Source organism: Postia placenta (genome assembly GCF_002117355.1).
Source record: "Postia placenta MAD-698-R-SB12 unplaced genomic scaffold POSPLAscaffold_3, whole genome shotgun sequence".
Classification (NCBI taxonomy): domain Eukaryota; kingdom Fungi; phylum Basidiomycota; class Agaricomycetes; order Polyporales; family Adustoporiaceae; genus Rhodonia; species Rhodonia placenta.
In genome coordinates, this window is record NW_020169834.1 from 1,987,374 (window position 1) to 2,002,850 (window position 15,477).

Sequence of the window (15,477 nt, forward strand, 5' to 3'; positions counted from 1 at the left end):
CATTTCCTTGGTTCCGGTACAGTATTAGATGTGTCGGCTGTGTACATCTAATTGCGAATAATCAATGTATTCATAGGCTGTTCTCCATCCTTAAGGAAATGATGGTGGAGCTCTCAGTGTTTCTCGGGCTGGGTTGCGTGTATGAATACTGAATCGCACAACCCGACGAAGGTTCAGTCGCAGAACTTACCACGTCAAATCAACCACTAGACGCATAGCAGAACGAGATGCAAGGATATTGGTTTTGACGCTACGGGTACTATGTACACTATGAGTAACATTGATGTAGTCGTAAGATGCGATGACAGCAAACCCAGAGCAATAATACACAGAAAGGAGAAACAGCTACAGCAAGTCACCAAGCACATCTACGCCGCCGATCTAGTCGATCTCCTCCATCGCAGACGCGGACACGACCTCCTCTACTGGTGCAGCCTCCACGCTGGACGAGGGCGCAGGCGCTGACTCCTCCTCGTCAACATCGAGGCCGAGCGAGATCATACGGTGAATGCGCTTCGCGAACGACGTCGGGTCGTCAAGCGAGAAGCCAGAGGTGAGCAGCGCGGTCTCGAAGAGCAGGTACGTCAGGTCGCGCACGGACTTGTCAGCCTTGTCCTCTGCGACCTTCTTCTTGAGCTCCTTGACGATCGCGTTGTGCGGGTTGAGCTCGAGCGTCTTCTTCGAGGCCATGTATGACGACATCGACGAGTCGCGCAGTGCCTGCGCCTTCATGATGCGCTCCATGTTCGACGACCAGCCGAACTGCCCGGTAACGAGCACGCAGGGCGAGTCGGCGATACGGTTCGAAACGACGACCTTCTCGACCTTATCGCCAAGTGCGTCCTTGACGGCCTTGCAGAGATCCTCAAACTGAGTCGCCTCCTCCTCGCGCTCCTTCTTCTCTTCCTCAGTCTCCTCGAGCTCGAGGCCCTCCTTCGAAACACAAATGAGCTTGTGGCCATCGAACTCCTTGAGCTGCGTGATGGCGTATTCATCGATGGGGTCAACGAGCAGCAGGACTTCGAAGCCCTTCTTCTTGAGAACCTCAAGGAACGGTGAGTCCTTGACGGACGAGAGCGATTCGCCAGTAAGGTAGTAGATGTTCTTCTGGACCTCAGGCATACGCGTGATGTAGTCTGATGAGAAGGCGATCAGCATCAATCCTCACACCTGCCGAGAAGACAGTGTACTTACCTCCCAACGACGTCTGCTCCTCCGTCGACTTCGTCGAGTAGAAGCGGAGGTACTCAGCAAGCTTGCTGCGGTTTTGTGCATCCTCGTGGATACCGAGCTTGATGTTCTTGCCGAATGACTCGTAGAACTTGTTGAAGTTGTCCTTGTCCTCAGCGATCTCGGCGAAGAGGTCAAGGCACTTCTTGACGAGGTTCTTGCGGATAACCTTAAGGATCTTGTTCTGCTGGAGTGTCTCTCGCGAAATGTTGAGCGGGAGATCCTCGGAGTCGACGATACCCTTGACGAAGTTGAGGTACTCAGGAATAAGGTCCTCGCAATCGTCCATGATGAAGACGCGGCGAACGTAAAGCTTGATGTTGTTGCGCTTCTTCTTGGTCTCGAAGAGGTCGAAGGGCGCACTACAATGTCAATGTCAGCAACTATTGGCATGCACAACAGCCCAATTTGACTTACCGCTTCGGAATGAAAAGGATAGCCTTGAACTCGAGCTGACCCTCAACGGAGAAGTGCTTCACGGCGAGATGCTCTTCCCAGTCGTTCGTCAAGCTCTTGTAGAAAGCGGCGTACTCCTCGGCGGTGATGTCCTGAGGGTTGCGCGTCCAGATAGGCTTCGTCTTGTTGAGCTCCTCGTTCTGGATCTCCTTCTCCTTGATCTTTTTCGTCTTCTTGGGCTTGTCCTCGTCATCGACCTCCTCAATCTTAGGCTTGTCCTCGGACTCGTCCTCCTCCTTGACCTCCTCCTCGTCGTCCTCAACCTCCTGTAGCGGATAGGTCAACGACAAATCCAGAGCCTCGTAATAAACAAACGCCACTTGCCTTCTCCACCTCCTTCACAACCGCCAACTGAATGGGGTAGGAGATGAACTCGGAGTGCTTCTTGACGATGTCCTTGATCCTCTTCTCCTCGATATACTCAAGCTGGTCCTCCTTGAGGTAGAGACGGATCTCAGAGCCACGACCGAGAGGGGGATTCTCGGTGTCGAGGGTGATGGTGAAGGTACCGCCAGCAGCGGACTCCCAGATGTACTGCTCGTCATCGTTGTGTTTTGAGATGACCTGAACACGCTCGGCGACGAGGTACGCAGAGTAGAAACCGACACCGAACTGGCCAATCATGGAAATGTCGGCACCAGAGCTCAGCGCCTCCATGAAGCCCTGTATACAATGGCATGATTAGCATGTGCATGCGTGAAAATTCCGGATGATCGTCGACTTGCCTTCGTGCCGGACTTGGCGATCGTACCGAGGTTGTTAACCATGTCGGCCTTGGTCATACCAATACCAGTGTCGCGGATGGAGAGGATCTTGTTCTCCTTGTCTGGGATGATACGAATGTGGAGGTCCTTGCCAGTGTCAAGGACGGAGGGGTCGGTAAGGGACGCATAGCGAATCTTGTCGAGGGCGTCAGATGCGTTGGAGATAAGTTCACGAAGGAAGATCTCCTTGTTGGAGTAGAAAGTGTCTGCATAGGGCGTTATGAGGACGCGTACACGCACAAGAGACGGGATAACTCACTGATGATCAGGTCCAGAAGCTGGCTGATCTCGGCCTGGAAGCCGAAGCTCTCGGTTTGGGCCATTTTAGCGGGACGGTGAGTAGAGGGGTATGTAAACGAGGTGGTAGATGAAGCTGGAGCAGCTGGGGAGGCGAAAGAGAAAAGGTCGCTTTATGTACCCTTTGAGGGGTCTCGTTCTCGAATCTTCGATCCGCTTTCGAGCAGCTGCAGCCCGGCGTTCCCTGTCATTCCATCCCCTTCCATCCCCTTCCTTCAGGCGTCTACCACATTGGCGTCTATCCGCCGAGCCACTGGGCCCTTCATGTATTTCGACAGTGTCTTGCCCCGCCGCTCGTAGGCAATAAGTACTTTGTACAAGAACGTTTCATCAAAGACGGCGTGCTCGCAGAGACCCCATAAGAATATTTGCCGTACGAACTCGCAGCTCCTTGCAATCATCGGACACATCCGAACATCAAATTCGGCGATGGTGGCGGTCATACACAAAGAAACAAACTAGCAAATACAGGCTGTGTAAACTACAGTAGCTCTTGGTCCGGTTTTTTTCAAGTCTCAGCCGCACTGCTTCCTATCATCCCCACCGGCAGCGACCCTGTCCGCGCCACCGCCCGTCCCCTCTCACTCCGTGCCTTCAGGATTTCCACCATCTCCTTCAACTTCTCTATCTCGTCCCTCAGTTCCGAGTTCTCATCGCGCAGTCGCTGGTTATCTCGTGTGAGCTTCGCGATCTCTGCGCCTGCCGTCGACTGCTTCGCGATGATGCTCGCTTTGCGCGCGCCTTCCCTTTGCGCGAGCGCGAGGTGTGCTCGTGACGCCTCGATTTCGTGCTGATAGTTTCTGCGTATAAAAATGCTTAATGCGAATTCTACATTGCAACAAAAAAAGCAACTAACCGCATGGCCGTATCCATTTCGGTGTGCGTCTTTTCGTAGGTCTCGAGTCTGATCTCCATCTTCTTGTATTTGCTCGTGACGACCTGCAAATATTCTGCCTGATCGTTGAGCTTCTGCACGTCCATCTCCCTGATGATGGAATCAACAGTTAGATCTGTGGCCACGAGTCAGCACACGTTTTAACATACCAGAGCTGCTGAAGCTTGATCAACTGGTCGATTTGCTTCTCATAGTCACGCAGTCGATCGACCTTATGCGCGTTCTCCTTGATCTGAGTCTCGAGCAAGAACACCTTCTGGACCGACTCGGCAAGCTGTTTGCCCTGCTCTACAAACGCTGCCTGTATAGCAGTTCCGGCGTTAGCGGTCCCTTCATGATCTGCATGCACTTCAACTCGCCTGCACATCCTTCTTCTCCGCGCTCAATTTCGTCGTATTCGCCTCACGCTTCTTGCGCTCCTCCCTCGACTCTTTCAGCTTATCCTGCATTTTGCGATTCCAGTCCTCGTATTGATTTTTCGTATGCGTCGCATGGTTCTTGTGCTCCTTCAGCTCGCGCTGCAGCCGCCCGATCTCCTGCTTGTACTCCCGAAGCTTGTTGTGCTGCAGTCAAATACGATGAGCCTCACCACGCCCACAGACGAACAAAGGGACACCCACGAGCCCTTGCCGCTCCATCTCAGCCGTCTTCGACAGCACGCGGTCCTGGTACAGCCGCCCGATGTGCTTCACGTTCTCCCGCGCGTTCCACAGCTCGAAGTTGAGCTCGTTCCGCAGAAGCAGCACCTCCCGCTGCAGGCCCGCGAGTGCCTGTACCATCTGCACCGGCACATGGTCCCCGCCCGCTCCCGCCACCGACACACCGCCTATGGACCCCGGGCGCACCGAAGCAGCGTCCCCAATCGAGGTCGGTGGCGACGTGCTGCGGTGCTCCGGCGCCGCAGTGTCCATGGTGAAAACGGAAGGCGGCCGCACGTTTGACGAGGAGGCGACCGCGCCGGAGGACCACGCGGGCGCGGGCTGCACGATCTCGACGTCCAAACCTGATCGAAGCGCGATGGACGTCTCGATCATGTCCTGCAGCGACACCTGCGGCTTCCCCGAGGACAGGTCGACGGGCCGGACGGTCGGCGAGGAGACCGTGGACGTGCCCAGCGACTGCGGGCCGAGCGGGGTCGCAAGGGCGGAGCTAGAGAGCGGGGCGGAAGCGGGCTCCGGGTCCGTGGAGAGCACGGTGGGCGTGCGCTGCTGCATGCCGAGCGCAGTATTGCGCACGTCAAGCATCGTGCAGTCGCCGACGATGCGCGCGATGTCATATTGTGTCCAGAAATCGGGCTTCGACAGCTCCTCAGCAGGTGTGCGCCAGATCAAGAGGGGATGCAGGACGTGCCCACGCATCAGCGGCTACAAGCGTGATTGTATTAACATTCCGCATGCAATGCAGAGTATTCACGTCAAACCTCACCTCGCTCCTGCTTCGAATTTGATCCTCGTCTAGCGCGTCCTCCCATCCGACATTGTACGGGCTCTCGAGCTCACTGTCCTTCATGTACTGTATAGGATGGCGCAGGAAGCGGAGGGTGTTACACGGGAACAGGTAGTACAGATGCGTGAAATACCGGTGTGCAGAGGGCGCAGACGATGCGCCGCATGCGAATGTCTGCTCCAGACGCGTCCACTCGAGGTCCTCTCGAATATCCAGGACGAACGCGAGACTCTGCGTGTCAGCATTGTCTTCTACATCGCTCACAGTCTCTCCGTCCAGCGATTCCATTGCGGGGACAGGCAGCTCGCGTTCCCGCCAGCATATGATGCGCGCGAGGACGGCGAGCAGGAGCGGGAGCAAGCCCTTCAGGTCTTCGCAGGCTTTGACGGCGACAATGGGCAAGAGTTTAGTAATCACTGTGAGTGCTATGTTTGCAGCGGTTGAGGAGCCATCGAAGAGTAGGGAGTGCAGCAGGCATGTCATAAGTCGGTGCCCAGCCAGGATCGAAGCAACTTCAGTGAACCCGGGTTGGGACGTGTAGACATTGAGAAGAATGAGTAGCTGAAGGCGCGACGATGGGGAGGAGAAGCAGTGGTACACTTCTGTCAGGAAATCCTAGACCGTCCGAGTGAGGCACGCCGCTTAGAGCTTGAGTTACGAGGACATACCTGCGGCCTCTCCAGACCGCCCTTCACGAGCACATCCTCTAAGTTGTTCTTCCAGCTTGCCTTGGTACCCCGCTCGTCCCCATCAAGTGCCGCCCACTCGATGACATCCTCACCTGAGCTCTCGTTATAGGCGTCCAGGAGATACAGGTCCATCAGCCGGCGCCTGAACTCGCCCACCTTCTCGCGCTGCCTCTCGCGCTCCTTCTCGCGCTCCTCCTCCGACGCGTCCTTCGCGCCAATGTCCGTGTGCGTACAGGAGTCGAGGGCGGCAATGATGAGCTCCTTCGCGTGGTCCAGCGCCGGCCGGGGCAGGCGCGGCTCACGCAGCGCTCGGCGCAGGATGAGGTCGAACCACCGCTCGATCAGCGACGCGGGCGGCAGGATGGGCTGGAGGTGGTACAGGACGGCGAGAAAGACCTCCCTCTGGTCGAGCTCGACGACCGAGTCGCAGATTTCCTGCAGCTCATCCTCGAGAGCGCTCAGTAGGGGACCTGGGCTGGGTGAGTTTGCGACCTGGAGGACAAAGCTGTCGACGAGGGCGAGGAGGGTGGTGAGGGACGGTGCCTCGGGTGCGGACTCGAGGACGAGGCGGAGTGTGCGGGAGAGATGGGAGAGGTCCGCCATGATGATCGACCTGCGCGTCAATTCGGCTGGCCTCCTCCCGCCATGCCCTCACAAGGCCACCTCACGTTTTCTGCCTCGCGCGGTGCCGGTCCAGAGGGACTAGGCGCATACATCCGCAACCTTACTATGCAGAGCGGTGCTTAATTCCCCTGTGAATCTGCCAGTCAATCCACGCTCCAGTCAGAATCTCTATGTGTCTTGTCTCGTCCAGACTCAAATGCAAACCAGACGCTTTATAAGAATGGTCGAACTCGCAACGTCTACCCTTCACACCCTTCTCGCACTACGCAGCCAACCAGTCAACTCGCTTTACCATGCACGCCCTAATGATCGCTGCTGCCGGCCTGCTAGCGGGTCGCTTCCAATTCATGGTCCGCGCTCAAGCAACTGTCCCTGTCTCTTATGACACGGTCTACGACAACTGCTCTGCCTCGCTTTCCACTGTTGCCTGCTCCAGCCAGCTTGAGAGCCTCGGATACGACACCTTCGGCTCGCTGCCAGACTTCCCGTTCATTGGCGGCGCGGCGGTCGTGACACCCTACGGCTCTGGCGAATGCGGATCGTGCTGGGAGCTCTCGTACCAGGGAAACAGGATCACCGTTCTAGCCATCGACTACACCGACCAAGGGTTCAACATCGCCGAGGAAGCGTTTGACGTGCTGACGAACGGACAGGCACAGTCGCTGGGTCGCTTGGAGGCGGTAGCTACACAAGTGAACATATCTGCATGCGGGCTGTAAAGATCTAGGTACGCTCTGCCACGCACTTGACGTCCGTGACGTTCAGCGCCCGATTTGCTCATTTTCACTGGCATACAGTATGGGGCAGACACATGTTGCGGCACCCGTATGCGCGTCTATCTCGTGAATTCATCCAATCTCGTCGTTCGGCTGCGCCTCGAGTAGAAAGAATGTGTGCTCTATGTCAAATTCAAGGCTGCTTTTTGTCTATTGCAATTTGAAATAGGCCAAATCACTCTTAGATCCGGTTTCATCTGGGCCTGAAGACAGATGCGTGATCATTGTTCGATAGTACTGGCAGTTCTAAGGCTACAAGTCTGTATTCCAACTCTCAAACCTGCGTACTACCCGGCCCATCGTAAGGCTTGAAGGGGACCTCCTTCGCCTCGAACACAATGCCCTTACCGGTCTTTTCCCATTGGTCTGCCTCCGCTCGCACCTCATACTCTGGCAGGTAGCTTGCGCGCAGCTTTCTCTTTGCCTGCGTGTCCATTCCACACTTCTCGTCGCGCGCTTTGATCATCTCCGGAGGAGGACCTTGTCCCTCGCCCGTGTATGAGACCATAAGGTTGGGTGGGCCGAGTGGAAGATCTGGCGAGATGTCAACCGGCCAAGTATGGATGGTCTTGCCGTATGTCTTGTGGATCTCGAGGATCGCGGGCTGTTCTGCGATATCGGTCACGGCGCCTGAATAAAACCATCTGCTTCAGCGAATGCGTTTCTGCGTATGACTTGAAGCCACGCGCCTGGAACAAGGCTATTGGCCTGCATCTGCAGATACCCGCTCTCCACTTCGTATTTGTGGGAGTGCCAGTATCGTTTCTCTTCGGCAGGTAAGGAATCGAAGATCTGTTTCGCTCGGTCAGCGCGTGCATCGGCTAACTGTATAGTACTGACCTTCTCCGAGACAATATATTCGATGCCGATGAGCTTAGCGTTTGGCTGGTCGGAGTCGTAGATGATGCATTGGTGGAATTCATGGGTGAGATGCGTGCAGTAATGATGTGCTTCGAGGTGTCTTGTACGGTCTTGCCTGTGCACAGTGTACGTAAGCCTAGCTCATCCGCGGCCCAACAGAGATACGCACGAGTACTCGTGGAATGCACAGAGATGCTGGTGGATTGCGTTTATCGGCTTGAAGGTTGTCATGGCGCTCGCAGCCGCCATGTAGGGCTTAGAGTGGTAAAGAGATGCTTTAGTGTCGTTGTCCATTGTGGTGAGGCTTGTTTCTGAGAGGTAGGTGGATGCAGTCAGCGGCGTCCCTTCATATACTCGTCCTCAAGAAGTGTGGCTATGACGTCGATGAGGCATCATGTCTCCAGCTATTGCATCCTTAACTGTGGACGCGCACTTCTCTGCCAGCCGGCCAGTTCCGATGACAGTTGGAGCTGGCTACAGCGTCCTACAGCAACATTCGTATATTGCTTTGCAGTAAAAATATGTCAAGTACAAATTCTCTGAGGGGCGTGAATATAGAATTTGGTATATACCTTGATGATGCTGTAGCTGTGGATGACGTAAATGATCGAGCCGGGAGCGGCGTGCTGCAAACCAGGTCCTGAGCCTGATGCTGTTTACTATGACGCGGTCAATCTTTTTGGAGGCATTCAAGCCTGTCTCACTCCAACGGCTATAAGTGGATAGACTGGCCGCCGAGATGCCTACTTGACGAATCTATTCCTGGCTGTATGGAACGATTGTGCAGTTATAAATAGCACACGATTCGAAGTGGAGGATGGCTGTGGCCCCTAAGAATGCAGCAGCGATGATAGTGTGCCTCCAAGATAAGGAGCGAACGGGTCAGTGTTGGTGAATACTCGCGAGTGTCAGTGCGGGGCGAGGGACATACTCTGTACACCTGCCCGGTGTGGACACCTTACGCGACGCAATACTACGAGACTTGTACTGACGGAAGGGACGATATCTACGAGATCTATCGAATTGATGGGAATGATCGGGTGATGGTGAGATCGTAACAGACGCCGATCCACCACGCTCGGCGTTGTGCTGTGCCACAGGTTGAGGACACATGTCGACCGTCTGATCCCACACCGCATGTTACAGCCAGAACAGACCGCACAACAAGTCGCTATGTCCCACAAGCGGCGGATAGAAGCTTGCTGTGCTTATCTCTACCCTGGTCTCTCATGACAGTTTTCTGCACCAGACACCGTTTGTTACGGCTCTAGCGTCCGGAAGGATCACTGCCATCTCCCGCGGAACATTTTTTCTGCTTCGACAGCACGGCGCTTTCCCATACATATGATAGGACGGACTTGACGGCACGCACCCTTATGCCCTGACCCTGCTCTTCCGCCATCTTGGGCTGCAGGTGACCCCGCCATGGTGTACCAACCCTCATTCATTTCTGTCAACCTGGCGACCGTGTGCTTGGAGAGCCTTCTCTATGGCATATTCCTCACCCTCTACGTCAGCTCGACCTTTCTCCTTTTGTCTCAAGGTCACCGCAAGCTTGTGGCGGCGGGAGCCGCCTCATACTCCATCCTTCGCGCACCAATGTTCATAGCCGCGCACGTCATCTTCTGTACAGTTACTGGGGTACGTCTGTCAGTATCGTCCGCGTACTCTGTGTCTAACCCAATATTGCGGACCAGCATTGGATATGTACCGTCCTACGTTTATTCGACGCGTTTGTGAACTACCAGGGAGGGTCAAACCCACTGTACATCTATGCCAATTTAGCATTACCCTCGGAGGTAGTCAAGTCTGCCCTTCTCGTGGGGACGTTGGCGACATCCGATGCTATGATTGTAAGCTCTAATTCTCTTCGTTCGCGGCTAGGTCCTAAATGCAAAACACAGATTTACCGTCTGTATGTTATCTGGGCATATAACAAGTGGATCGTGATATTCCCTATATGTACTTGGCTTGCTCTGATAGGTACGGTGACCTAGACCATTTCCTATGAGCAATTTTATGATAATATGATGTGTTTTCAAGTCACTGGCGCAGGCGTGGCCTGGCAGTTCTCTCTCTACACCTTCAGTGAGGATGTCTGGACGAGCCTGGCTGGCAGATGGATTACAAGTGACTGTGTTTTTACGTTTGCGTATGTCTCATCAATCCAACTTTTCTCGCTTTGACTGATGATGCGCTCGTCATCAGGACAAACATGTACTGCACTGGTATGGCGCTTCTGGCCAAAGAGACTGCATTCACCCACTGATTCGTGCGCTGTCAGTCTTCATCTCTTGGAAGGTCTGGCGCACTACTGTACGGACGAAGAGCTATGGCGGCGGCAACATACTGGTATGCCGTGCTCAACAGTCTTCGCTGAAATCCTTGGTAACGGTCACTTAGGGTGCATTGGCAATCATTGTAGAGAGCGCCTTCATATCTACGTGAGTCTTCTGACTACTCGTTTGCGCCCACGTCCCTTCACACGAGCCTCGCAGCGCGTGGAACCTCGTCTTCTTAATCACATACCAAACGCATAACAACGTCCAGTTCACCGCGATCGACCTCTGGAGCTCCATCTCCGGCATCGCCTTCATGCTCATCAACCTCCGCGTCTCGCTCGGCTGGGCGCAGCAAGCGATCCTCTCCAGCCATTCCGCGTCGTACAGCGGAGGCGGCGCGGTCCTCACCGCCCCGCACTCCCCGCGCCCGTTCTCGTACCAGTCGCGCTTTTCGCAGCTCCCGTCCCCCGGCGGGCGCGGCGACCCCTTCGCGCCGCAGTACCCGCTCCGCGTGCTCACGGTGAACGTCACGCAGGTGGTCGATCGCGTGCGCGACAGCACGCCGGCGTCCGCAGCAAGCGAGAAGTACATGGTCGGCGATGACGGCTACGGCGAGGCGGTGTGAGGCGTGGCCTAGCGCCTCGGGTCGCCTGCGTTATCTTCTAGCGGCGCGCACGCGTATTGGCCCGGTCATGATGCGCACGCTCGCTAGTCGCTACGCTTTTGATTATACCCACTTAGGAGTCCAAAAGCGATGTATGTATCATGCTGTACTGTCTGTCGCGTTGCTTCACCAGAAGCTCGGTCGTTACGTGTATCCCTATCAGGTCCCGGGCAGTTCTTTCTCGCTCCTTTCTGGCGAGCCCTGTGCTCACTTCGGTCGTTTTTGTGCCATTAAGCAGATATCAGCGTTACTCTAAGCGAGTCCGATCAGATCTCTTCAAAGAGCGCGGCATGCATGACGCGGGATGCTCGCGTGCGCGGTCACCAAGTCGAGATCTCATCTCCATCATCGCATGCCATGCCGTGGTGAAAATGAAACACAGATTGACGGAACAATACACGAAGCGATCAGCAACAGAGGTCCTTCAACGATGCTGTAAGTGAGCTCATCATCAGGCCGGGGGCAGTATGCGATGTATGTCAGCCGAGAAACAGTCTGGCACACCGTGGAGCCTTACGGTACGGGTATATACCTCGAAATGAATAAAGCACACAAGAGTGGTCCAGGTTCGCAAACAGAGTGGCATAATGGCCGAAAGAACAGCCATAATATAACACAGGAAGGTCCCCAAGTACAGCCAGACATCGTGTTGGTCTCCATATGATCTGCTCAGAGTGACATGTTGACAAGAGTCGAGGTGATAGAGTGAACTGGCAATGAAGACGAGCAGCCACAGCCGTGAGGCCACTGTCGCGTGACGTAACGCGTCAGTGACATCCATATGCGAACACCGTCATATGCATGATCCGAGTCTCTGCATTCGTGATCATACATACTCAGTGCTTGACGTTGAGCAGGCCATCTGATTAGCCTCTCAGAACCGGGCGACTGCGCTCTGCCGATGGTATGGTAGGCCCGAACCAGCTGCACGCCAGGGCATCTTCGAGGCCGTAGATGAAGCTTCAATGCCTCGGCCATCCATCTAAAAGGTCATGTCAATCGCGCACCTTATGAGACTGTGAAGGCTTGTTTGAATCTCATTCCTATCGATTGGTTCTGTTATCCAGTCTGAACTCGACCGACCTGCACTCTGGGGCCAGGTCCGTATGTACATATTGTGATGCAAGTTCTCACTCACCGGTCTGTAAACCAACGTGTTTGTACATCATCAGTCAAACTATCCCGGGACTTCGACAAGTTAAGCAGTTTCAGTCGTTGAAATGTCATGACATTGCTCACGAACGTTTATCTGCTATTTTGTAGCCTTCGAAAGGCGGCATCACAACAAGATATCCTGAGTATTTGTCCTTTTGTGCTGATGTGGTGTATGTGTCTAAATCTTGATAGCGACGTCGAGGCAGTTTCACATGTTCGCAGCTACCCCCTCGATCTAGTTCCTTCATGAAATCCCAAGCTTCAGCGTCGAATTTCTAGTCGATGCATGTGACAAGTTTTGACGTTGCATTTTGGGCTTGCGATCGTGGAGGTCACAGAGCAAACTCAATCCCCGAAGCTTTCGGCGACGGTTTTGCAGTACCCGTGTGAGCGCGTGGATGATGTGCACGCAACAACGTATCAGAGTTCTCGGCCTGATTCGTTGTCCGCGGGATGCAAGCACAGCATCCGCGATGGCTGCGGGTTGCGCATCAATTGGGCGGCGATCCGCTAAATGCTATGCCATATATATATATATAAGGGTTTCTCATATGCGCTGTCTCAAGTGGTCGTTCTGAAAACGTCGTGCTCATGTTCACCAGCAAGTTTGTCAGAGGCGCCGTCCTCGTGCTCATAGGCCTCAGAGTTGCTCTCGCAGCTCCTACACAGGTATGCACCTCTATTTTTAGAGTTCACACAAGATCCACGCTCAGTGACATACAGACCACCAGCATCGACCCGCGCTGCCCGCAGCCATGGACGACGACAGTCACTGAGACGTTGAGCATCATTGCACCTACGACCACAGGTCCCTTGGAGACAACAACATTCACCGTGACGGAGTTGAGCTATCCGCTTACTACATCCACCAGTGTGGGAACCTACGTATATTCGGGCCCGGTTTACACTGCCACACCAATTTACACGACGGAGTACACGAGCACTTACATAACGTTGAACGTATATTCGGACTTTAAAGGGCCTTTCCCGAGCGATTGTGCATACTAGTGAAGGTGTGTCTTGTCTTCTTTACACATAATAGCGGGCGATGGAACTGCTATGACACCTGTCTAGCTCGTACGACTGTGCCTTTGCAATTCAGTGCGGCCACGTAGACATTATATCGCACTAAAAGTGGTGCTCTGTGCAGAAATCGTTACGCATGATACAGTTCTGTTGACCCACACTGGCCACATTCATCTCAGTCATGAATCATTACTTCTGATGCATGATGGTCGCTTCACTCTCATCGTCTCGTTGTCCACTCAACTCTGTGTTCAATGTATTCTCGAGAGTGGCTGAACTACCCCATCAGTCATACAGCTACAGGAGCCAAATCAGTAGCGTTTCGTATCAGTGAGTACGTATGGAGCGTGATACATCGCTCGTCACCTTAGATACTATTGCAAGAGATGATCTTTTCATTTGACAATATGTCTGCACAACACCAGTACGAAGGAGAAGACGATGGGCTTGGCCACTCCTAACTTTCGATCAATGAATCGCTCGTCGGACGGTTTGTCTGCCGCATCTCCGAGGACCGAGTCGAGACACGGTGTTCTCGTTCCCATGACTATTCAAATACGTAGAAAAGGAGTGCCTGGTTTTAAAGGTTTCTCTGCTTATATAGGCAGTCGTGATGCGTTCACCAGTGTCATGAGTGACTTGCTCATCACGGTGAACGGACTCCATGAGTCTCGACGAGTTGTGCGTGGAAATAATGACCATGATGTGAACAAAGCTATATCACAATTCATAATATCATCGCAATGGTGCGTATTCTCCGTGTATAATATATTACTAATGTACATGGTGACCTTTCTGTACAAAAACAATAGAATGCAAATTGATGGACATCACTAGATCAGTGCGGTGCGCCAAGTTGGCGCACCGTACTGATTGATTGGACGCCCATATGTGCGAAAGCCCGAAACTGTGTTTTTGCAGTCCCTCCCCGTCGTGGGACTGTCCTGCCCGAGTTCCAGCCTATAGTTGCTATTTCGGACACTAAGCGCTGGTCTGGCTGAGATCTGCCCTGCGTGCCGCGGTCAACCGAATAAAGCATCTGCTCTGCACTAGTCGCGGTCATGGATGGCATTCCAGCGCCCTCCACCTGTAAATCAACTCACTACTTGATTTCCCATGGGGTAATTGCTGCTGCATGCCCCGGCCGGCAAGAGCTTCTCGCGTATATCCCGCTGGCAGGACACCGGATACTATTCAATACAACGCCTTAATCAATTTCTACTACCTGCTATATTCAAGGAAGATATTACTCGATTTGGTGATGTCATCCCTTTTCGAAGCCTACTGCCCAGGGCTATGCAGAAGTTTATAGACACATCGCTTACGTCAATGTTACGGTCGTGCCTTGCCGCTTCGAGACTGCACTGCAGTAAGGTGTTGGGCGCCGCTACTTCCAGACACCAGCAAATTGTTCTGTGGCTCTGGAACGCCGCTGCGGTAATGTCCAGGGAATAGCTTTCACGGAAATAGAGGGCACCTGTCAATACAAAAGATGTATAAATAGTGGGCGTTCGGACCGTCTAATCGGCTGAGTTCAGATTTACCACTCACCATCATGCGAGCCCTCACTAGTGCCGCCGCGGCGAGTTTCACGCTCGCTGTTACAGCTCAGTCATACCCACAGGTGCAAATGACTTACAATTACTCATATGATATCTCATCGACCTCCGTCGAATCCCTTACGTGCGGAAGCCAGCTAAAGGCCCAGGGCTACGCCACGCTCGGAGATATTCCCCATTATCCGTCAATCGGGGCATCTGAGAACGTCACCGATGCCAATTCAGCCGCTTGTGGGACGTGCATCCTCCTGCAGTTCGCCGGAAATTTCGCATCAGTTCTAGTCGTGAATCATACCGATGAGGGGATGGTGACCTCAGAGCAAACGATGGAGTGGCTAGTGCCAGAGGGTAATATTACCCAATACCCGACAGTCGTCGCAGATATTCTCGGGGTGAGTCCTGGGACTTCGTGTGGCTTGTCCTCCTGAGCCGGTACGCTGTCTTTCTGGATGTCTGGGCTGCGCACTGATTTAGCAACATAGTGACGTCAAGTCCAGTCCCACCTGATAATCAGCTTCTCAAAGTACTGTACCTCCTGGAGAACGCTCATTTGAGGCCGGTCGCTATCTTAGTTTTACTACTTGTGACCAATTCGATAATGCCTCGGCTCCTATGCAGTTATTAATAGCACACAATCTGATAAAAACAGTAAGCAGTGTCAAGGAAGCGATCAATGTTGTACTCACAACGCTTGATATGATCTGCTTCTTTCATTTCGACAACACAACCATCGGAAGACATCCTCACGAGATG

At 53.8% G+C, this 15,477-nt stretch overlaps 7 protein-coding genes across 7 annotated transcripts; 4 read left to right on the forward strand and 3 right to left on the reverse strand.

The window, feature by feature from the left end:
• Positions 1-208: 208 nt before the first annotated feature.
• POSPLADRAFT_1069328 (hypothetical protein) lies at positions 209-2,824 on the reverse strand. Its single transcript, XM_024482340.1, has 6 exons — positions 2,710-2,824; positions 2,412-2,656; positions 2,002-2,349; positions 1,648-1,952; positions 1,195-1,592; positions 209-1,136 (listed from the first exon to the last, which is right to left on the reverse strand). Exons 1-6 carry the CDS (start codon positions 2,771-2,773, stop codon positions 382-384), a joined length of 2,115 nt encoding a protein of 704 aa, XP_024342047.1. The 5' UTR covers positions 2,774-2,824; the 3' UTR covers positions 209-381.
• A 431-nt stretch (positions 2,825-3,255) lies between these two features.
• Positions 3,256-6,380, reverse strand: POSPLADRAFT_1032074 (hypothetical protein; the record flags this gene model as incomplete). Its single annotated transcript, XM_024476824.1, has 7 exons — positions 3,256-3,547; positions 3,604-3,732; positions 3,792-3,943; positions 4,008-4,205; positions 4,263-5,006; positions 5,068-5,703; positions 5,757-6,380. 7 exons carry the CDS (start codon positions 6,378-6,380, stop codon positions 3,256-3,258), a joined length of 2,775 nt encoding a protein of 924 aa, XP_024342048.1.
• Positions 6,381-6,711: 331 nt separating this feature from the next.
• Positions 6,712-7,334, forward strand: POSPLADRAFT_1065158 (hypothetical protein). The gene is made up of 2 exons (XM_024481909.1): positions 6,712-7,128; positions 7,199-7,334. Exon 1 carries the CDS (start codon positions 6,749-6,751, stop codon positions 7,118-7,120), a length of 372 nt encoding a protein of 123 aa, XP_024342049.1. The 5' UTR covers positions 6,712-6,748; the 3' UTR covers positions 7,121-7,128; positions 7,199-7,334.
• A 117-nt stretch (positions 7,335-7,451) lies between these two features.
• Positions 7,452-8,332, reverse strand: POSPLADRAFT_1135590 (hypothetical protein; the record flags this gene model as incomplete). The annotated part of the gene is made up of 4 exons (XM_024484594.1): positions 7,452-7,821; positions 7,863-7,969; positions 8,018-8,153; positions 8,208-8,332. The coding sequence occupies 4 exons, from the start codon at positions 8,330-8,332 to the stop codon at positions 7,452-7,454; spliced, it is 738 nt and encodes a 245-aa protein (XP_024342050.1).
• A 1,131-nt stretch (positions 8,333-9,463) lies between these two features.
• On the forward strand, positions 9,464-10,945 carry POSPLADRAFT_1032077 (hypothetical protein; the record flags this gene model as incomplete). Its single annotated transcript, XM_024476825.1, has 8 exons — positions 9,464-9,679; positions 9,736-9,891; positions 9,923-9,953; positions 10,082-10,190; positions 10,247-10,266; positions 10,323-10,390; positions 10,442-10,482; positions 10,537-10,945. The coding sequence occupies 8 exons, from the start codon at positions 9,464-9,466 to the stop codon at positions 10,943-10,945; spliced, it is 1,050 nt and encodes a 349-aa protein (XP_024342051.1).
• Positions 10,946-12,730: 1,785 nt separating this feature from the next.
• Positions 12,731-13,147, forward strand: POSPLADRAFT_1044660 (hypothetical protein; the record flags this gene model as incomplete). The annotated part of the gene is made up of 2 exons (XM_024478580.1): positions 12,731-12,808; positions 12,863-13,147. The coding sequence occupies 2 exons, from the start codon at positions 12,731-12,733 to the stop codon at positions 13,145-13,147; spliced, it is 363 nt and encodes a 120-aa protein (XP_024342052.1).
• Positions 13,148-14,720: 1,573 nt separating this feature from the next.
• POSPLADRAFT_1115432 (hypothetical protein) lies at positions 14,721-15,047 on the forward strand (the record flags this gene model as incomplete). The annotated part of the gene is made up of 1 exon (XM_024483449.1): positions 14,721-15,047. A coding segment is annotated over one exon (327 nt), but the record flags the coding sequence as incomplete, so codon positions are not given.
• Between the last annotated feature and the right edge of the window lie 430 nt (positions 15,048-15,477).